Source organism: Lygodium microphyllum, chromosome 14 (genome assembly GCF_053477565.2).
Source record: "Lygodium microphyllum isolate KBCC chromosome 14, Lygodium_microphyllum_v1.1.10, whole genome shotgun sequence".
NCBI classification, from domain to species: Eukaryota; Viridiplantae; Streptophyta; class Polypodiopsida; order Schizaeales; family Lygodiaceae; genus Lygodium; species Lygodium microphyllum.
Genome location: NC_141148.1, coordinates 40169683 through 40191436, shown reverse-complemented (window position 1 = coordinate 40191436; position 21754 = coordinate 40169683). Strand labels below are relative to the sequence as shown.

Genomic DNA, 21754 nt, shown 5'->3' with positions numbered 1-21754 from the left:
TCACACATAGGAGGTGGATAGAAGCCCAACTTCTATTCAAGGATTTTGTATTTTTTGTGCATTTGTTGGCCCACTTGTTTGCACAATTTGATTGAGAAGTTCAAAGATAAACTATACAGGTTTCATGGTAGGCAATTGCGGAACCGTCTTAGAAAAGTCAATAGTTGCAGGCTTTATTGGTATTGTGTGAAAATTTTCCATTTCATAGCTAAGGTGGTGTCTGTTTGGCAGGTTTTAGACCTTGTATTGATGTTTAAACATTTAACTATTCACGTTACACTAAAATTGGATACTCATTATTGGCCAAGTGTTATTGGCCAGTGGTGAATTAAAAACATGCACTGTGTAACATTGTGGTTGTGAATGTGCACAAGGCAACAATGAGAAAGCCAAGAAGCTGTGTCAGTCTGTTTTTGGTGGTTGGGTTTTTATCATTTGCTATGCCTGAGGCTTTCTCATTGTTGCTTCTCACCCTGTGCCTTCTTGCAGGTCAACATCGTCATTGCTGGCTTTGAAATGGGCTGTATTCGGATGGAATTGTGACAACTGGCAAACCTCTTAAAAGTTGCTGTTTTCTTGTTTTTGCATCACCAATTTTTCTAAAAGGAAGAGGGAGAACACATAATGGCACCAAAAAAGGTAAGGACCTGTGAAAAATGATGTGACCTTGAGTGTAACTTAATGATGTTCTTTGTATTGTAAGGGTTTAGTTCACTATATAGGAAACATTGGATATACCTGCAAAATAGTCTAGAAACTGATGTCTAGGACACCCCAGTTTTAGACAAATATAGCGCTGTTTGAAGGTGTTATTAATTTGGTGTACTCTCTTGTGTTGCCGTTGGTTTTTTCAAAAGAAAAGGTGATCTGATGATGCAGGATTGCAATTTGAATATGCCCCACTCTTCTAGCCATAGGTTTGGGATATCAAAGTTACAAATATGCTCTCCTCTTTTGATTCATTGCAAAAATACCTTTGCCAATGTGAGTAAGAGGTGATAAATGAGAGTATCCCGACTGTCCGAAAGGTCTGCCATACACATCTAAAAGGAGATGACTTCAGGTGAATGGCTGTCCATTGACTTGTCTATTGATCTGAAGGCTGACATGAAACTTCTCAATGAAAACTGATCTTATTTAATTTATAAAATGCTTTGCTCATAAGACTGGTCATTCTATTTCATTGGAATATACCTGCTGAGCTGATGCAACAGGAAATTATTTTCTGCTTTAGTTCCAAGAAAGTGTCTTGCACTCACAATATGCAAATCAGGGCTTTACATTTTTCTTCTAGATCGGTTCATGCTCAAGAAGTATATAGATAGGAGAGTACAAGGTATATGGCTGAAATTTTAGCATGAGAGCTTATTCCAAATGAAGAGAGAGACCTCCAATATATAAGTGTGGAGCTTGGGTGCTCAAAAGTGAAAAGTAGAGGCTACAAATAACAAGTGTTTGTTGAAAATGACAATTGTAGGGATACTTGTCTCTTCACAATGACACATGTCCTATTCTAGGTGTTGCATGTCTCTTTTCCAGAGAAAGAAACTTTCAAATTTCTGCTCTAAAAATCTCTCAAATCGTTAAGAATTTGAGATAGTTGCCGAAGATAAAATTGTTTCTTGTGAAACTTCCGGAGCCTTTGAGACAAACAGAATTTCCATTTGACTAACTCCCAAAAATAGTAATCTCCTAAATTTTAGGAGTCACCAAATTTAAATTCTAGAGAGCTTTATTTTATAGATTCACTGGTTCATGGTTTATTTCTTTGATCATGAGTTTCTAATTTCACTTTCTGAAACTACTCATTATATGGCTTCTAGTCAATGTGACTATTTGAGTGTAAAAGTCTTACTTATTTGAGGTTTTTGATCAATGTGACTGCTTGACTAAACTTGTAATTTCTCTTGGGCATCTCGTCAATGACGACCCAAGTATAATTATAGGGTGTTCTGGGCATTGGTCATCTTTTAAAAGAAAGATAAACATTTAATCATATTTTAAAACACTTAATTAATAAAATCGCCTTTTAAAATACATGAGCATCTAACTAATTTGAAATAATTGAGTCAATATGTCTTGGTAACAGTTGATATACAAAAGGTTGGTTACATCTCTTCCTCTTGAAATCCATCTTATCTTCAAGACATTGCTTCAAGTATTTTTGATCCTATAGCTTTTTCGTAAGCTACAAGTATTTTTGGATAGTCTTTAAAATACTCTTTTGGTATCCATTTAGAATTTGAATAAGAGTAAATTTAAAATTTTAAAATGAATTTTAAATTTTTTTTTCTCCTCGTTTCTTGATATCTCTTCCTCTTGAAATCCATCTTATCTTCAAGACATTGCTTTAAGTATTTTTGATCCTATAGCTTTTTCGTAAGCTACAAGTATTTTTGGATAGTCTTTAAAATACTCTTTTGGTATCCATTTAGAATTTGAATAAGAGTAAAATTTGAAATTTTAAAATGAATTTTAAATTTTTTTTTCTCCTCGTTTCTTGATTATTTGAAAGACTATTTGCTTTAGTTGAAGTATCTCCTTCTGTTCATCTACTTTAGATGAATCCTCTTTTATAGGTTCCAATGGTGGAGGCACCTCATAAGGCTTTAAAAGAAGGATATGAAAAGCACTGTGAATTTTTCAATGCTCTGGAAGTTGTAACGTGTAACAAACATCATTAATCTTTTTAATGACGTAAAATGATCCATAATTTCTTGTTGCCACCTTGGTAACTTGTGATGAAGGCTTGTTAGAGTTTCTTAGACGAGCTTTGTTAAATTTCAGTCACACTCAATCTTCTTATTATAAAATGAAGTGTCTTCGATGCTTATTTTTTACTTTTTTAAATTTTTCTTAAGATCTTTGGATAGCTCATCTAACTTGGGAAAAAGTTGTATCCATATTATGCATAAACTTATCGGTATAAAATATTTTCTCTTTTGTTTTAAGAATAGATAGTAAGAGTGGTTTTCCATATATAATCTCAAATAATGCTTTATCTGTAGAAGTATTAATTGTATTTTTATATGCATATTCTACCAAAGGTAAATTCTTTTCCCATTAAAGAGTCCCGTATAGAAGACTGCACGTTGTCCCTCTCATCAAAGATGACATCCCTCCTAATGATTACCTTATTCGTCCGAGGATTAAACAAACGATAGGCTTTTGCTTTGGAAGAATACTCCACAAAGATCAAGAGATCTACTTGAGAGGTGAGTTTTTCTATATTGTCATTAGGAGTATGTGTGTATAAGCGCGACTTCTGAAAACTTTGAAGTGACAAATAATAGGTCGAGAGCCAAAAACTATCTCGTAATGAGCCTTTTTAGGGACTGCCACAGTCAAGCATTGGTTAAGGAAGTATACTAAAGTGTTAACTATTAGCGATTATCAGGTCCTGGCGTGCAGGCGCCACGTGGCAGTCTGGTCGGACTAACCAGTCGGCCAGCCACGTGATAGTCCGACCTGTACTATACCAGTCGGCTGCATTTAATGTAGTCGACCTGCCATTTTTGGGCGCATTCTTTTCGACTATTATAGCCGACATTCTGCACAGTCTTCCACACTTCTGATTACAGATCCCAGGCTGGAGATTCGTGTAGATTACATGCTGCAGGCGACTTGTCATTTCTGGGCGCATTCTTTTCGGCTATTTATAGCCGACATTCTGCACAATCTTCCACACTTTTGATTACAGATCTCAGGTTGGAGATTCGTGCAGATTACAGGCTGGAGATCGTGCAGACTGTAGCGTACTTCGAGGTGGACAGCAGGTTGCATCGTTGAGGTGGAGACACGCAGTCCCACGCACTGTCCCCGTGTACATATCTGCATATCTTTGTATACAGCACACTTTATACAGCAGATCTTCATCTTTCACTGTCTCTTTCTCTCTCTCCTCTCTGCGTTCACTCTCTCTCTCAGTCTTGGTCCCACGCTTCCGCATCGCTGCACTCTGACATGGTATCAGAGCAGTGAAGAAGGGATGACTGAGTGAAGAACCTACTTGAAGAGGAGATTCCATCGCGACACAAGGCTGCGTTTCCAGCGTTCGAGGGCGAGTGGGAGGGCTGCGCATCGGAACAAGGCTGAAGCGAGCGTGGGCGCGCGGGAAAGAAGTCCCAGTTGGTGGATTTGCTGCTGTTTACTGCTGTTTGAAGAGGAGAAAGGCAGTGTTTTCAGCTTTCAAGTGCAGGTTTTACTTTTTCATCGCCTTCGGTGGGTGAAGAAGGTTCGGGACGCGGAAAAAAAAGCCCTAGCAGGCTGAGTTTTCACAGTCAGAGGGGGCTGCTTTTGCGTTTGTGAAGGCATTACAGGTGAAGATGTCTACAGAGATTGACTTGGAGTTCCAGACAATCATGGATCAGAAGGTGCCTGTCTTACTGGCTCGTCCCGTAGATCAAAAGCTTGATGGCGACAATTACCGCATCTGGCGCGTGATCATGTTGGCCATCCTTGAGTCTTACGATTTGGCGGAGCTTGTACAGGAGGAGATCGACCGGCCCTCGGTGAGAGATGAGTCCAAACTCTCTTCCGATGCTTGTGCGGAGTTGGCCAAGGCACAGTCTCACTGGGACAAACTGAATGGCTAGATTCGTTCTTTTCTTTTTCTGTCTTGTACTACAGCCGTGATAGCCCACATCGAGCATTTGACGGTGGCTCGAGAGATATGGCGGGAGCTTGACGAGATGTATAACCGGATGACCCTTGTGAAGCGGGTTTCTTTGGAGTTGCAGAGGCGGACTTTGTCCGTGAACAAGTCTTCTTCGTTGCAGGAGCACATCAATAAGCTTAGACAGCTTCAGATGCAGGTTCAGAATGCGGGGAAGCCGATTTCCTCCGAAGACATGGCGATCACACTACTGTGCCAATTGCCGCCACGATTCGGTGCTTTTTACTCGGCCCTTATTGCTTCAGGGCGTGAGTCTACTCTTCGGTGGGAAGAGCTGGTTCCTATGGTCTTGGACCAGGAGGAACAATTGAAGGGACAATATGCTTCCAAGTCGGAAGCTTTGACAGGTCAAGCCTCTCAGAAGAAGGGGAACGACCAAAAGAAGAAGAATGAGGACAATAAGTCAAAGAAGGACAAGGAAAAATAATCCATATCATAGAAACATGAAACGGGGAACGAGAACGGGGAACGGGGACGGGGACAGGGACGGGAATGCCAAACCTAGGGAACGGGGACGTGGGAACGGGAACGGCATTTAAAAAATCAAAATTCATGAAAATTTTTTAATATTTCACTTATAATCCATGTGGACTCTGGAGTGTTAAAAACTTAAAACCAAGGTATATAATCCACAAGGACAAATCATTTTAAGTTTTAACTTTAAGATATCATGCATTATTCTAAAACTACTCATTAGAAATTGAATTGCAACTCACAAGGCTTAAGAGGTAAGCTATTCAATTATAAATAATAAAATCCATAATACATATGCCAAAAATCATAAATGATAAAACAATGGACAATGAACTAAACTTTAAAGTCTAAGCTAAAAGAACATGCCTATGATACCATTGCCAAAAAACTTAAAAGATTACAAATATGAAATTGAAGTCTAATCTTTGAAAGAACATGCTCATTGCCCCAAAAAAGACTACAAATATAAAGTCTAATCTCTAGACTGAAGCAAAATGCGGCATGCCAAAATAGCCCAAAGGGCAATTGCAAGATTGCAAGACTCAAGTACAAATATAATATCGGCATGGCACAACTGTCAACAACCCAAGTGTCACAGTGTCATCAATGATCATAATATCATATATAATGTAAATGTGTCATGACTCATGTATCATGAGACTTGTGATAAGTAAGCTAAATCAAAGATCATGATCATGATCTGAGGCTGCTCTAGCCACTCCTGAAGTGCCAGCCTCATCATCATGTGTACCATGAATTGCTGCATCTCCCTTAACATCAACATGTGTCTCCTCTTCTTGTTGCATCTCCCACTCTGTGAATGGATCAGGCTTTGTTGTCATACTGTTATATAACATCCTCAAATTAGCACTAACGAATACTAGATCGTTTGCCCTCTCCACACGAAGACGGTTCCTCTTCTTTGAAGCAATGTGAGCGTAGGTACTCCATAATTGCTCCAAACAAGAGGAGCTAACTGACTGACTCAAAATACGGATGGCTAGTTGCTGCAACTCAGGACCATCCGAACCATAGTCCTCCCACCACAAAGCTGCCCCAATCTTACAGCGATCCTCCTGTGCATCCCCACAACCAAAAGAACCCCGAAAGGTCCTATAATATGAAAGCTGATCTCTGATCTAGAGGCTTTACAGTCCGCACCATAGAAGAAAGCTATGGAAGCCGAGTTGGAGGCTATTGAGAGGAATGGTACTTGGTACCTCGTGCCTCGCCCCTCTCATAAGAAGGTGATTGGCGTCAAATGGGTCTTCAACTCCAAGTACCTTAGCGATGGTTCTTTGGACAAGCACAAGGCTCGCCTTGTTGCTAAAGGTTTTGCAGAGCGCCCAGGGATTGATTGTCATGATACTTTTGCCCCCACTGCTCGTATGGCGACTATTCGAGCTGTTCTTGCCTTGGCTGGCCATAGGAGATGGCCTATCTACCAGTTGGATATGAAGTCAGCCTTCCTCAATGGTGATTTGAAGGAGGAGGTTTATGTAGAGCAGGCTCTTGGCTTTGGATCTTCAGATGGGCAAGTCTATAGGTTAAAGAAGGCTTTGTATGGCCTCAAGCAGGCTCCGCACGCATGGAACGAGAAGATTGACTTGTTCCTTCAATCACAGTTGGGATATCGGCGTTCCAAGGCCGATCCGCAGCTTTATGTACACACTTCCGATGCTAGTTGTGTGCTTTTTGTGTTGTATGTTGACGATTTGATTGTCACAGGTGATCATGCACAGAAGGTCAAAGCGACGAAGGCAGCTTTACATCAGGCGTTCGAGATGACGGACTTGGGTCTACTCCACTTTTTCTTGGGCCATGAGATTTATTAGTCTCAGATGGGGATCTTCATCTCTCAGCAAAGATATGTACAGGAGCTCTTGGTTTCTTTTGCAATGGAGGATTGTCGGACCCTTTCTACTCCTATGGATCCAAACTGGAAGGCCACTTCACATTCAGCTTCTCCCTCGGCGGATACTTCCCGCTATCGTTAGTTGATTGGATCATTGATTTGGCTCCTCAACACTCGTGTTGATCTTTGTTTTGCTGTTGGTCTCTTGGCGGGGTTCATGAGTGAACCTCAGACAGTGCATTGGCAGGCTGCCCAGCAGATACTTCGGTATTTGAGGGGGACATCTGACTTAGGGATTCATTATCCAGCAGGCACAGGTGGTTCAGATCTTGTACTTGCAGGTTGGAGCGACTCAGATTGGGCTGGCGATGTGGCCCATAGGCGGTCTACTACAGGCTACTGTTTTACCTTGGGTGTAGGTGTTATCTCATGGAGTAGCAAGAAGTAGCCCATGGTAGCCCTTTCGTCCTACTGAGGCGAAGTATCGGGCTGCGTCTTCCACCACATGTGAGGCTTTGTGGCTTCGGAGATTGTTGGAGGAGCTTGGCTGCCCCAGACTCGTCCTACTTTGCTGCAATGCGACAATGAGAGTTGCATTGCCTTGGCACGGAATCCTGTTTTCCATGCCCATGCTTGGACGAAGCACATAGAGATGCAGTACCACTTCATCAGAGAGAAGCTTCTGGATGAGACCATCGCTGTGCAGTATTGCAAGACGGAGGACAATCTTGTAGATTTGTTTACGAAGGCGCTTCCCGAGGCTCTACTTCGGAGACATGCCATATCCCTCAGGCTTCTGTCCCGTCCAGGCTCTGAGAGGGGGTGTTAGCGATTATCAGGTCCTGGCCGTGCAGGCGCCACGTGGCAGTCTGGTCGGACTGACCAGTCGGCCAGCCATGTGGCAGTCCGACCTATACTATACCAGTCGGCTGCATTTAATGCAGCCGACCTGCCATTTCTGGGCACATTCTTTTCGGCTATTTATAGCCAACATTCTGCAGAGTCTTCCACACTTCTGATTACAGATCTCAGACTGGAGATTCGTGCAGATTGCAGGCTGGAGATCGTGCAGACTACAGCGTACTTTGAGATGGACAGCAGGTTGCATCGTTGAGGTGGAGACACGCAGTCCTGCGCACTGCCCCCGTGTACATATCTGCATATCTTTGTATACAGCACACTTTATACAGCAGATCTTCATCTTCCACTGTCTCTTTTTCTCTCTTTTTTTTTTTTTTTTTTCGTAAAATGTCTCTTTCTCTCTCTCTCTTCTCTCTGCGTTCACTCTCTCTCTCAGTCTTGGTCCCACGCTTCCGCATCGCTGCACTCTGACATTAACAGCCTTGACCCAATGGCACTCGGGGAGCTTTTTTGTGAATAGCATAGAGCGTGCCATATTCAGGACTGATTGGTTCTTATGCTGTATGACTCCATTCTGTGTGGGGGAGTTGGTAGAGGTGAGCTAGCGTGCACTGCCCTGCTCCTTTAGAAACTCAAAGAACTTGTGGGAGGTAAACTTGCCACCAGGATTATCTCATAGAACCCACACGATGAGTAGTCTAGTTATGAACCAACAACACCCAAGCACTAAAATAAGTGAAGGCCTCTGACTTGTGCTATAGGAAGTACACCCACATATATCTAGAGAAATCATCCACTATCAAGAAGTATAACACGCCATTCAAGGCAGTAGTGGATGTGGGACCATAAAGAGCTACATGAATGAGCTTAAGGGATTTCACAATACGAGTGATAGATTGTTGAAGAAAGGATATATGATACTGCTTACCTGGTTGACATGCTTTACAAATCTCTCGAGATAGTTTTAGGTATGGAAGCCCTCAACCATCCTTTGACGCGATAGCTCATAAAGAGAATCGTATCCCAGATACCCTAAGTAAAAATGCCAAAGATGCTCAGAGTTTGTGGACTCTCGAGTAGTAAAGCTTGGAAATGATGGAACTCTGAATCATTGGCAGTCGGCTCGCTAAGAAAATGTGTCATGTGATAAATGCCATTAGGCTATACCTTGAGAGCAATTACTAAACTAGTTTGAGAGTGAAGAATCTCGACTGCAGTCATGGTGAATTAAATTGCTTGCCCTAGCTGGCAAAGCTACTGAACGGACAAGAAGTTGGAAAATATGATAGACATCATCCAGCGAAGTGAGATTTGGACCCAGGTTAGTGGGAAAGCTAATGCGACCGTGGGCTTGAATCTTGACCGAGGAGTTGTTTCCTACGTGAACTTTGCCAACTGCAAGGGCTCAGGAAATGAAAATGTCCGCTCTAGGAGGTATGTGATGGGTAGCTTCATTGTCCACAAGCCAAATAGGTGCTGAGGTACCCGGCTATGACGAGTGGGCCTCCATAGGCACCTCATTAGGAGGCAACTCGCAGATGTGAATGAGACTTGCATTCGATGTCTCTAAGGAGACGATGTGGGCCTTTGCAGACCAGTCAGACAAACCGTCTGGAGTTGAGTAGTTTGCCAATTGTGATGACAAATTGGTAGCACTGTGGATTTGGCCTCACCACTTCCCCTACTGAGGGTTGCCACCACTCTGCTTTTCCTATTGGGGGTTGCCCAATTGGGATGCGAGGGTCTGATTCTTGGATTTTGGTTGTGTGCCTCTTGCCTTAGATTGATATTCGTCATCATAATGGCCAGCCTTTTGACAATGTTGAGAATACCTATTTTTCTTAGGTACATTCTGCCATCCAGGTTTAAGAGTGGATGGAGTGGTTCCTTGGGATTCACTTGCCCTATTTTGATTGTGATTTTGATTTGAGTTTTGTTTGCCCTAGCCCTGTTGCTCCTTCTAAGAAGATGTAACTAAAGCCCCCTCTATCAAGGACATATTATGAAGTTGATGAAACAACTGTGCGTAATGTAACAATTGACACTCAAACTCATAAAATGTGGGCATCTGAGGCTGTGAAATCACCTATTGCACAAAATGGAAATATTTTCTTGGCAGCTTGTTAAGGAATAGGATAATCTAATGGTCAGAGGACTTATGAGCCCTAGTGGTTTGAGAACTTGGCGAGGAGATGCCGATACTCAATCGACTTGACTTTAAAATCATCCTTGTTTGTGATTTTGAAGTTTTGGAGCTCATGATCCAAATTCATGTGACGGGTCCTATCCCCAAGTGCTATCTTGAGCCGCATAGCGGTCAATCAAGTGTGCCTAATGCTTGGATGCTAAGTTGAAATGCTCAAGTTGAGAGTGAAACTCAGGCAATAAGCCTTGCATAAGCTTGACAATAGTGGAGGCGTTACGAGCAGCGGATGGCCTCATATGGAACAAGGACGGGATGAGGTTGGGGTTCCAACCTTTGCACTAAATCCCATAGGTTTTGAGAGTCTTAAGACATGCCTCATCAAATTTAATCAAGCGGTGTAGTTTTGACCCATTGAAATGCGTCTTGTCATTAAAAGCATGCATGGTGGATGAGGAGCTAGAAACATGAGGTGTCCGAGGAGATGGATAGATGGGATAAGATGGAGGATAAAATGGTGGGAGTATTGGTGGATAAGGAGGAGGGGGTAATGATGGGTAGGCAAAAATGGGTTGCTGATGTCCAATGAGTGCCGAGCGCTATGAAGATACTAAAACGGACAAAGGTTCATATGATATTGTAGGTATAGGTGGAGGCACTAGGATACGATAGCCTTGTCCAAATGTTAGCTAGGACACAATAGAATGACCCGGTGGTCCACTAGGTAATGCCATAGAAGCAAACTGCGGTATCAAATGATCCACACTGGAGTATGTCTGGGATGCACTCCTAGAGGGATAATGCGAAAGTGTGTGTGTGTGTGGGGGTGAGTCTCCATAATGTGAATGTGAAAGTGTGTTCGAAGTCATCTGACTGGAGTGAGTCTCCTAGAGGGATAATGTGAAAGTGTATGAGAGAGAAAGACTAAAAACGTAGGTACTTGAGGAGAGAGAAAAACTGGGCGACGCCTGTTAGGTGCAAATGCAGCTTGTGGAGGAGAGAGAAGTTTAGGGCGGCAGCCAGAAATTGTAAATGCAGCCTGTGGAGAAGAGAGAAGATCAGGGCGATAGCTCCAGACTGATGGCAATAGCACCAAAATCTGACATCCGCATCAAACACAATAAACAGACTGTAGGTGACAGCTCTAGTGTACCAGGTGACAACTGCGGAGTGAAGGCGAAGGATGGAATCAGGCGCCAGATACGGTTCCTAAGACCTGCAAAAAGGAGATTGAGGGAGAGTGGTGTGCTACATGCCTACTTATAGAAAGTTTGGGGCACCCAAATCAGGGTTTTGCATGTGGGACACAATAATTCTCTAAGATTGTGTTTCTTTTTAAGATAAGATGGTTTCTTCATTGATTAAGCGTGTTTTGGGGCTGTTTAAGGCGCCACCAACCCCCCTCCTCTTGCTGAGCCTTGCACAGCTTAGTGGTGCCGGGGGGGCGGGGGGCAGGCCCTTTGCGCGGCCCCCTCAAACTAGCCCCCCACAATCTCCCCAAGAAAAAATAGGGTCCATGCTTCCCTTGTTTTGATTCCTTTGTAGGGATGTGTGGTTGATTGTAACTGATGCTCAAAAAAGGGAAAAAAAAATCAGAGTTGAAAATTATTTGCAAATTTGCGATTCATTTCCTTCATCAGGCTGGTGAGTTGTTCTAACTTTTTTCTATCACAGGAAAAGAAAGGAAATAAAGAAGCCAAGGAGTTCTCTCTAGAGGAGAAGAAGGCTAAAGCTGAGATGTTAGCATTGAAGGTTATTTGACTTTTTGTAGTGAAGCTCAATTTTCAATTATGTATGTAAATATAATATTAATGAATTTTTTGACTAGGAAAGAAATTCCTATTAAAAAACCTCTAATGACTCTATTGGCAAAAGCATAAGCATGAGTTTAGCCTTTTAAGAACTTTGCAAGAGTTTGTGTAAGAATGTTTTCTTTTTCCTTGAAAGGATGAACGTCTTGATAACTTGACAATACCTATACATCTAGAATATCCATATTTTAATGATACTCTGCAGTTGCTAGTTGTAGCTTTATTCTGGCTGTCTGCTTTTAAACCTACAGGCTGAAGAAGCAAAGAAAAAGAAAGCGGCGGCAAGTAAAGCTCACTTACTGCAAATCAAGGTTTGCTACTGTGGAAAAATGTGTTACAATTGGCGGTTCCTCTATTAGTCGTAATTTGGAAAGCTGTGCTCTTATTACAGTATTTCTAAACAAGTGTATTGCTTGCTAAAGGGAAACCATAGACTTGATGACAAACCACTATTCACCGGAAAATTAATGTGCATTTCAAGCCTTTAGCTCCAACAACTCTTTGAACTTCCTTGATAAATGTGATCGATTTCTTTCTGTGCAGTCTGTCGAGGATAAATACAGCAAAGATAATCTGCAGAAAATACATGATCGATGGCGTAAAATAATGCGGGCTGCCAAAACAGCAGAACTGCATAAAGACATAGAGTCATTTTCAGACTCTTATGACTGTGAGGTATATGAACTGAGTTGAAGGAAGTCTAAGGGCTTAGATTGACCTATTGTGTATCACAAATCTGAAGGTGACTGCTTTCTGTCTCTCTCTTATTTTTCTGTTTTGAGAGCAGATCAAACGCAAAGACAAGATGATTGCTACACTGATGCAGCATCTGACTGAAGCAGAACGGCAGCGTCAGACAGCTTTTAGCAAGCATTTGCAGATTGTGGATGGGTTGATTGATTTGCATCATACAAGGATGAAGGTGTTTGCATGACATCCTATTGAATCCCCATGAAGAGGTTGCTCTGAATTTGAAGAAAATTGACTGCTTTTTCCCTTTATCCATGCGAAGTACTCTAATTCTGCAAGTGGAAGGAGGAAAGAAGGAAAATAAACAATGCTGAAACTCACCATTATGAAAATAAACAGTTCATAAATGAATAGTCTTCAACTTCATCCATCTTATTAATTTTGAGAAGCTACAGTAAATGTTAATGATCATTCATGTACTCCTTGAAAGCACAGTTCCTGTCTTATTGGAACAGACATTTTTAAAGCAGATGAATATCCTGTTTATGAGATAATACATAACATGAAACATGGATAACCTGGGCCAGAAATTAGGAGAGCTATTCACAACCTTTTATGGACTGTGTGTCTCAGCCACTCAATTTTAGACCACATTGGTTTACACACACACACACACACACACACACACACACACACACACAGTGAACAAGTGAACAGCAAGAGAGAAGAGAGTGCTAGAAGGTCACATCCACTTGTTAAGAAAATTGCTAGGGTTTGTACTGAGGAAACATAGAGTGTACGACCACGATAGAAACGCAAAGAGACATAAATAGACACAAAAAGCAAAACTCAAACCCTAAACGCAAAACTCAAAACTCAAACAGAGAAACTCCAACACAAACAGAAGAAGGAAGAGAAGAACACAACTGTGAAGTGAATGAATACTATAAATGAATGTAAGAGTGTACAGATACTCAAGGGCAGAGCAAAGTGTCAGAGAGTGACGCCCATCGGAGATGGATGTTTGTGACCACCAGTTAGAGTGTGGAGTGAGGAATTTGCAAAACGCTCATGCCAGGAAGCTGAGGAGACTAAGGCGACAGTTGCAGAAGAGAGAGATGATGCCAGGCGGCTCCAGAAGGGTGCGAACGCAAATTGAAGGATGTCACTTGATGGAGAGGGAAGCAGCCACACTGTCACTAGGTAGAGGGAGCCCAAAAGCAGGCAGCTGGAGGGTGTGGAAACTGACACTTGGCTGATGTGGGTCAAACACAAGTACCGGGAGATGGTGGAGATGCTGGCGATGGCAAGTGGATACCAAACGCAGCCTGGAAGATGGCGCTAGAGAGTGGACGATAGCCTGGAGGAAGGCGCCAAGGCATTGCAAGGGCTGATGGAGAGATGGCAGCAGTCCCGAAGGCTGGACAACCACGTGGAGGTAGATTGATGGGACTGAAAGTTGCACACAAGGGTGGGAAACTTCCAAAAAGGGATAAGATTGAATGGGGGCAGCTTGCCTATTTATAGATGTTGAAGGGTGCCCCAAAGAATTAGGGGTTTTTGGGGGACCACTGAAACTCTCTTGGACCACTCCCCTTTTTAGGGTTTTTCATTAATTAAGTGTGCTTTGGGGCTGTTTAAGAAAATGCTAATTAGTTGAAAATCGTGTTTCAGCCCAACACCCCCTCGCTGGCCCGAAATTGAGCCGAAAGGTTAGGCTACTCACTTTGATTTTTACTCACCTCAAGGCGTCCCACACCAAAGTAGCTAGGGCATCGGACAAAGGGTGCACGTCGGTTGCCCAGTGGCCTACCAAGACTACAGAGGCGATGGTTATCTTACCAAGGGAGTTGAAATAGTCACCCCAGAGAGCACAGGGCATCGAACAAAAGGTGCACGTTAACTGTCAAGTGGCCTACCAATCCCTACAAAGACAGATGGAACCACATCAAACTTTTAAAAAAAAAAGTGAGAGTTAAATTTTATGGGATGTGGCCGATTGAGTACAGTGACCCAAAAGACAAGAGTTGGGAGGGCACACCGAACACATCACAAAACAATACAAGCTTATCCATCCACTCGAGAGTGTTGATGACAAGGAAAAAAAAAGGTGATGAGGTATCCATGTGAGAGGAGTAAGGTGGTGTGGTGACAACAGTCGCCAGTGGAAACAGTGGCCTATCAAGCCCTACAAAGACAGATGGAACAACAGTTGAGATTTATGCGCCGAGTACATCTCTGGCCGCATAGCGGTTGAGAAGGTGACCCCAACTCTCTGACGCGAGCTAGAAGTGCTCTAACTGAGAGTGAAACTTAGGAAGCGATCCCTACATGAGCTCAATTGGCTGTGGCATTGCGGACTCTCCACTGACGGATGTAGTCAGGGTCCAGCATAGGCTCTAGACCAATGAGACAAGGTTTCAAAGAACATAGGATTCAAGCACTTCTTGTATGAAATTGGACAAAGTGGTAAAATTCGACTTGTTAAAACGGGTCTTATCCGTGAAGGCATTTTTGGTCATTGCAACAGGAGTGGTAGTGCTAGGTGATGGATAATGAGGGAAAGTGTAATGTTGGTAGGATGGGGAAGTGGAGTACACTTGGGAATGGGCCCCAGAGTGCCCACCCGGCATATGGTGAGTGTATAAGGTATATCCACAGGTAGGGATGGGATGACTAGGCATGGGCATAATAGTCACATGAGTAACCCAAGGAGGTGGGATGGGAACACGTGGAACAGAAGATGGGAACCTGTGCATAGGTGTAACCCAAGGAGAGTATGAAGGCACACCATAAGCTGAGGATGGAAAACCCTGTGTTTGAGTAGTCATGTGAGATGTGAATTTGGGGGTAGTGAGGGGGATGCCCATCACAGTCATCCCAGGTGCTATGGCTATGCTCATTTGCGGAAAGGTGAGAGGCACTGTTTTAAAGGGTGTCATTCCCCTTAACGAAGAACCAAGCTTCAAAGAGGTAGAGAATGGGGTAGAGAATGAGAAAGTGCTAGGAGCGGAGATGGAAGATCCAACCCCTAGTGTGTGTGATGCGGAGGTGGAGTGTAATCCAAGGTTTTGGAAAGATAATGAGAGGTGATTAAGGTGTGATGCCGAAGAGGGTGGGATGGGAGGGAATTGAGAAGTGTGTGTTACATACTTAAATGAAACGGAAGATGTAGATGTACTTGAATTACGTCTGCTTTGAGAGCCCCCTCTATGGAAGTTCACATACGCAAAGCCATCTGGGTCCTATGCCTCAAAAGAAGAAACAAGTGAAACTCTCTCGGACGGCTGCTCTTTTTAGGGTTTTTGATTAATTAAGTGTGTTTTGGGGCTGTTTAAGAATGCTAATCAATTGAAAAGCGTGTTTTAGCTCAACACTACTATGTGAGAATGACTATGAAAGTACAATCCCTAAGGCACTAAGTACCATGGTCCATACCGACTAACGGGTGTTCACATGGGGAAAAAACCCTTCTCCAGCTAGAAGGTAAAAAGTGCCCGTGGATAAGGGAGCCTTCACTCTAGAAAAAACCCCCTTTGAGTGAATAATGTGAACATATATAGGGAATAGGCAAATCAATCGCCAAACGGTATCAAGCTTAGAGCCTTGCGAACGGCTTTAAACTTTTGTCTAGAGAGAGCTTTCGTAAACACATTTGCCAAGTTGTCTTGTGTAGGGACATAAACCAAGTCAATCTCCCCTACATGGAGTGACAGATGACTCAGAAGAAGACTATGAAGCCAGAAGAAACAGTCGGGATGGGTGAGCACGAGTGATTCCTTTCACCTCCCAGCCTTGCCTAGTATATTGGTGGCCAGACCATCGTGATCCGATTGCCAGCCGTCAAACCTTGGTGAGTCCTACTATTCTTGGACTCTCTTCAGTTCTAGGCTCCCCTTAACCCCGTTCGGGCGCCCAAGAGCCCGGATGGTCATCCTCGTGCGTGTTCCCCTTGATTTACCTTAATGTCACATTAAATATCACTTTAATGTCACATTCAATGTTTGTGACCTTAATGTCACATTAATGTCACATTTCCTTCCCCTTAAGAATCGGTTTCGTCCTCGAAAACGATACTTAGAAGGTCTAACTGTAAATCGAGAAACCTTTTCTTTAAAGTACTTACTCGCTCCCATGTTGGGCTTTCTTCTGAACAATCTTTCCACTTAACCAAACATTCTTGATAGATAGTGTTCCTTGTTCGTCTATTACGAACATTTAATATTCTTTCTAGTTCATGTGGATTAAATTGGTCATTGAACAACTCCTCAATGTCATCATTTAAGATTAGATTATCCAAATCACCCAGCTTCTTCCTTAATTTACTTACATGAAAAACTGGATGTATTTTACTACCAGCAGGTAGTTGGAGCTTGTAAGCCAATTCTCCCACCTTTTTAAGTATTATGAAAGGACCACAATACCTTGGTGAAAGCTTTGGACATTGTCCCTTTTTCATAGTTTTAGTTTGTTCAAGCACCTTAAGATAGATCAATTCTCCTTCTTCAAAGGAGATATCTCTTCGGTGAGGATCTGCATATGCTCTAGCTCGATTTTGAGCCTTTTTAATATTTTCTTGAGCAAATTTTAACATACTATTCATATCCTCCAAAAAGTCTTTAGCTGCCTGAATCTTTTCCTTATGCAGTCCTACTGCAAAAGGAGCTCTGGGCTGAAACCCATACATTAACATAAATGGACTATATCCAGTGGAAGAGTGCTTGGCACTATTATATGCAAACTCTGCTATCGGTAGATACTCTTCCCAATTAGTTTGCCTTTTACTTACATATGCCCTAAGGATATCTTCAAGAATTTGGTTAACCCTTTCAGTTTGCCCATCAGTTTGCGGGTGATCCGCCGTACTCATGCTAAGTTTAGTATCCAATTTCCTAAATACCGCACGCCAAAATTGGCTATCAAATTTTCTATTCCGATCAGAAACTATATTTGCCGGAAGGCCATACAATCGGTATATGTTCTCTACAAACAATCTAGCCAATTCTGGTGTTTTAACATCAGTTGAAGTTGGAATAAACCTAGCCATTTTGGTTAACCTATCCACAATCACCCACACAGAGTTGTGCCCCCTCTGTGTTCTGGGTAAAGCAACAATAAAGTCCATGGAGATACTCTCCCATTTTCTCGAAGGAATCTCTAGTGGATGGAGAAGTCTTCCCATTTTTAATCTTTCAGCTTTATTAACCTGGCATTTATTACATTTGACCACATAGTCAAGGACGCCCTTATTCATTCCAGGTCAATAGAACTGCCTTTTAATAAGACTATAAGTCTTATTAACTCCTGGATGTCCCGCACTAGGGGTATCATGACACTCAAAGAGTATCTGGCGCCTTATTTCTGTATCTTTCAGGACACATACTCTACCTTTGTAGAGTAAATAACCATTATCAATGGTAAAATTCTTCCACTTGAATCCGGTTTGAGCAACCCCTAATGCTCCATTTCCTTGTTGAATATCCTCAGATATTCCTTCCTCAGTAGAAGCACTTCCATTTGGATCCCTATTTTTTATTACTTCCCATATGTTGGAATATGCCGGATCAACCTGGCATTTCCCTTTTAAAGATTCAAGCAAGTTGGAAGTGAACTGAGTAAAACTCAATTCATTAATGATGGGCATTCTGCTGAGTGCATCAGCTACTATATTATACTTTCCTTTTCTATATCTTATCTCATAGTCGAACTCTTGAAGGAGTTCGGTCCATCTGGCTTTACGCCCGTGTAAATCTGGTTGATCATTAAGCCACTTAATGCTTTCATGATCCGATAAAATCAAAAGTTTGGCACCGTACAGATAGTGCCTCCATTTCTTCATTGCATGTACTATTGCATACAACTCCCTCTCATAAACAAAATAATTCTGTTTTGCACGATCTAATTTCTTGCTTTCAAAAGCAACTGGTCGACCTTCTTGTAATAAGACCGCAGCTATCGCCTTATCACTGGCATCAGCTTCAACCACAAACGGTTCATTGGGATCCACAATTAATAATATTGGAGCTGTAGCAATAGCTACCTTAAGTTTTTGAAAACTTTCATTTTGGTCTGTTCCCCAATTAAAACTTTTTCCTTTCCCTTTAAGTTGCTCTGTCATTGGAACAACTATTTTAGCATAATCTCAAATGAATCTACGATAAAATCCAGATAAACCTAGGAAGATCTGCAGCTCTTCCAGATTCCTTGGAGGTGGGCATTCAATAATTACCCTTACTTTCTCTGGATCCATGTTGATTCCCTCTTTCGAGATAATATGTCCCAAATATTTGACCTCTTGTGTAAAGAACTCACATTTAGTTTTCTTTGCATAAAGGGAATGTGTTCTTAACAGTTCGAATACTAATTGTAAGTGTTTCAAATGTTCTTCTCTTGATTTACTAAAGATCAAGATATCATCCAAGAAGACTACTACAAAATGTCCTAGATAGGGCCGTAAAACACTATTCATCAGCTTCATAAAGGTAGCTGGTGCATTAGTGAGGCCAAAAGGCATCACCAAAAAATCATAATGCCCGTATCTAGTACGAAATGCTGTCTTGGGAACATCTTGTGCCTTAATTCTTACTTGGTGATAACCTGATCTTAAATCTATCTTTGTGAAGAATTTTGCCCCTTGCAATTGATCAAAAAGGTCTTCCATTCTGGGCATAGGAAATTTATTCTTCACCATTATTTTATTAAGTGCTGTATAGTCAAACACAAAGTCGCATAGAACCATCTTTTTTCTTTACCAATAAAATTTGTGAAGCCCAAGGTGAATTACTGGGTTGTATAAACCCTTTATCAAGGTTATCCTTAATTTGTCTTTCAACTTCTTGGTGCTGTGTTTCACTTAACTTATATGGTGGTTTAGAAATAGGGTGTGTATCCTTATTTGTGTCAATTGGGTGATTTATATCACCCCTATCTGGTGGAAGGCCACTAGGTAAATCAGAAGGAAACACATCTTTAAATTCATCTAACAAACTGCTTAATTCATTATTTACATTCAACTCACAAACATAAGAAAATTGTTGCTTTATATTATAGAAAGTAAAAGTGTTTTGTACACGAAGAGACCATAACATATATACCTCACAAACTTCCTTCTTTATCAGCTTCTGAACTTCAGTAGAATACAGCAAAGGATTATTAGATACTTCATGTTCTCCTTGAATAACAAAAGTCTTACCATCCCTTTCAAATTCCAGTGTATTATCATGATAGCTATGTTTTAAGGATGGTTCCAATCCCCATAGCCGCTCCCTCCCTAGAGCAATATCAGCTCTTTCCATATTTATAATTTGAAAATCAAGTTTATCTTTATATCCTTGAATCTCAATTTCCAAATTGGATACCATTGTATCCTATATTTTATTGTCTTGGCCTTGCATCATATGAACAACATATTGATGCCCACTCTTTTGTTGGGGAAGTTTCAATTTTTTGACAAGTGCATAATTTATAAAATTATGTGTGGCAGAGTCATCAATCATGACTCTAACTCTCTTCCCAGCTATCAATCCATGTACTCTAAGTAAATCATGTGGCCGAAAAGTAGGCTGCCACATAGAAGTTGACATAGAACACTTGTGTTGTACATCCATGTGCAAGACCTCCAAAGATTTGTACTTTTCATGCCCCTTTAATTCTAAGGTCTGCACTACATGGATTTGTTTTTCTTTTCCCTTGCCCTTGTCCTTATCCTTTCCTTTGTCTTCCCCCTTTTTCTTTTGAGGGCAATTCCAAGCAGCATGGTTAGGGGATAGGCAATTGAAACACAACTTTTCTTTTTTGGCATTATCAAAGTCATCAGGACTTAACTTTGGCCTCATATATGGTTTCTTTTCAAAGGGTTGTTTTTACCCTTAAAAAATGGCATTTTCCTTTTAAATTTGCCCACAAATTTTGAGGTTTCCAATTCCTTAGACCTTTTTCCTCCCCGTGAAACTGAGGTGGTTTCATATCCTTTAGAACTGGATTATCCCTCAATTTATGGTGGGGTTCCTTAGGATCTCGCATAGTCACATCTAAATCTTTCGATGAAGATGGGATATCCGAGGTTTCTATCTTAGTTTTATCTCTTTCTAACAATAAAGTTATTTGAGATTTTATTTCAGTGAGTGTTTGGGTTAAATATTCCATTTGAATCCCCTGAGCTTGCACACGAGCAATAGGATCATCAAATTGCTCTCGTGTAGCAAAAAATTCTACCCACTGTTCTTCTTGCATTTCTGGTTCATAGGGATCTACCATAGGGTGGTCCCTAAAACTAGAATCTTCCATTACTCTCTCTTTTCCTTTTTCTGCCATTAATACACTGGATTTGGAAAGCAAAGATAAGAAATTTGCATAGAAAGTAAAGTACTTCCCTGGTTTTAATGGCAGGGCAGCTACTGCTGAATTTATTAGTTTGCCCGAAGAGTGAGGAACAATCCTTATCTTCCCGGACTAGACCAGTCATGCTGAAAATGAAGTTCATCAGCAGAAAACGGGACGATCACTTGGACCACAAATATGTCTTTAGTATGTGTGACAAGTCTGGCTGATTTCAGTCCGTCGGTGGCGATTCAAATGTTGGCTGTGTTGGGAGGAAACAATATTACTGCAAAATTGCTCCTTGAAGACAGTTGTGTGACATATATAGCTTGAATGCTATCTGGTACTTATCATCACGACTACAGTAGTCGTCTTTATGTTTCGTCTCACAGCTTCTTCATGTTTCGCCTCACAGCTGACGCAGCTGACGCCTTTTGCACATTTCGCGTTTCGTTGACCACAAACGGATCCCTTTTCGCCTCATGCCGGGTCGTTTTTCCTCACGCCTAGTCGTTTCGCCTCACGTTGGCCATTTCGTCTCACACCTGGTTGTTTTGCAAAGTGTCACACTTACGTGACGTGGCACACCACAAGTGACTACTTCGAAAGAAACTTCGACGACTAACGAATGGCGGGCGACCCTTAGTCGACTGGTAACCTGGCGGGCGACGCGTGACCTGACGGATGACGGACGTCCTGGCGAGTAACAGACAACCTAGCGGATGACGGATCATGTCCGTTGATCCATAGGCTCTGATACCAATGACAGATGACTCAGAAGAAGACTATGAAGCCAGAAGAAACAGTCGGGATGGGTGAGCACGAGTGATTCCTTTCACCTCCCAGCCTTGCCTAGTATATTGCTGGTCAGACCATTGTGATCCGATTGCCAGCCGTCAAACCTTGGTGAGTCCTACTATTCTTGG

General features: G+C 41.9%; 1 protein-coding gene across 8 annotated transcripts in view; it reads left to right on the top strand.

The window, feature by feature from the left end:
* Nucleotides 1–21754, top strand: part of LOC148025521 (dynein regulatory complex subunit 2-like) — a 152445-nt gene that overhangs the window by 48918 nt on the left and 81773 nt on the right. For 6 of the 8 annotated variants that reach the window (XM_087692690.1, XM_087692694.1, XM_087692695.1 and 3 more), the window contains exons 2-6: nt 490–639; nt 11683–11760; nt 12071–12130; nt 12363–12494; nt 12607–12741. In XM_087692690.1, coding sequence (XP_087548816.1) covers nt 625–639; nt 11683–11760; nt 12071–12130; nt 12363–12494; nt 12607–12741 — 420 coding nt within the window. In that variant the 5' untranslated portion in view covers nt 490–624. Of the gene's footprint in view, nt 1–489; nt 640–879; nt 1064–11682; nt 11761–12070; nt 12131–12362; nt 12495–12606; nt 12742–21754 lie in introns of all 8 variants that reach the window. The other 2 variants (XM_087692691.1, XM_087692692.1) reach the window with 2 other exon arrangements.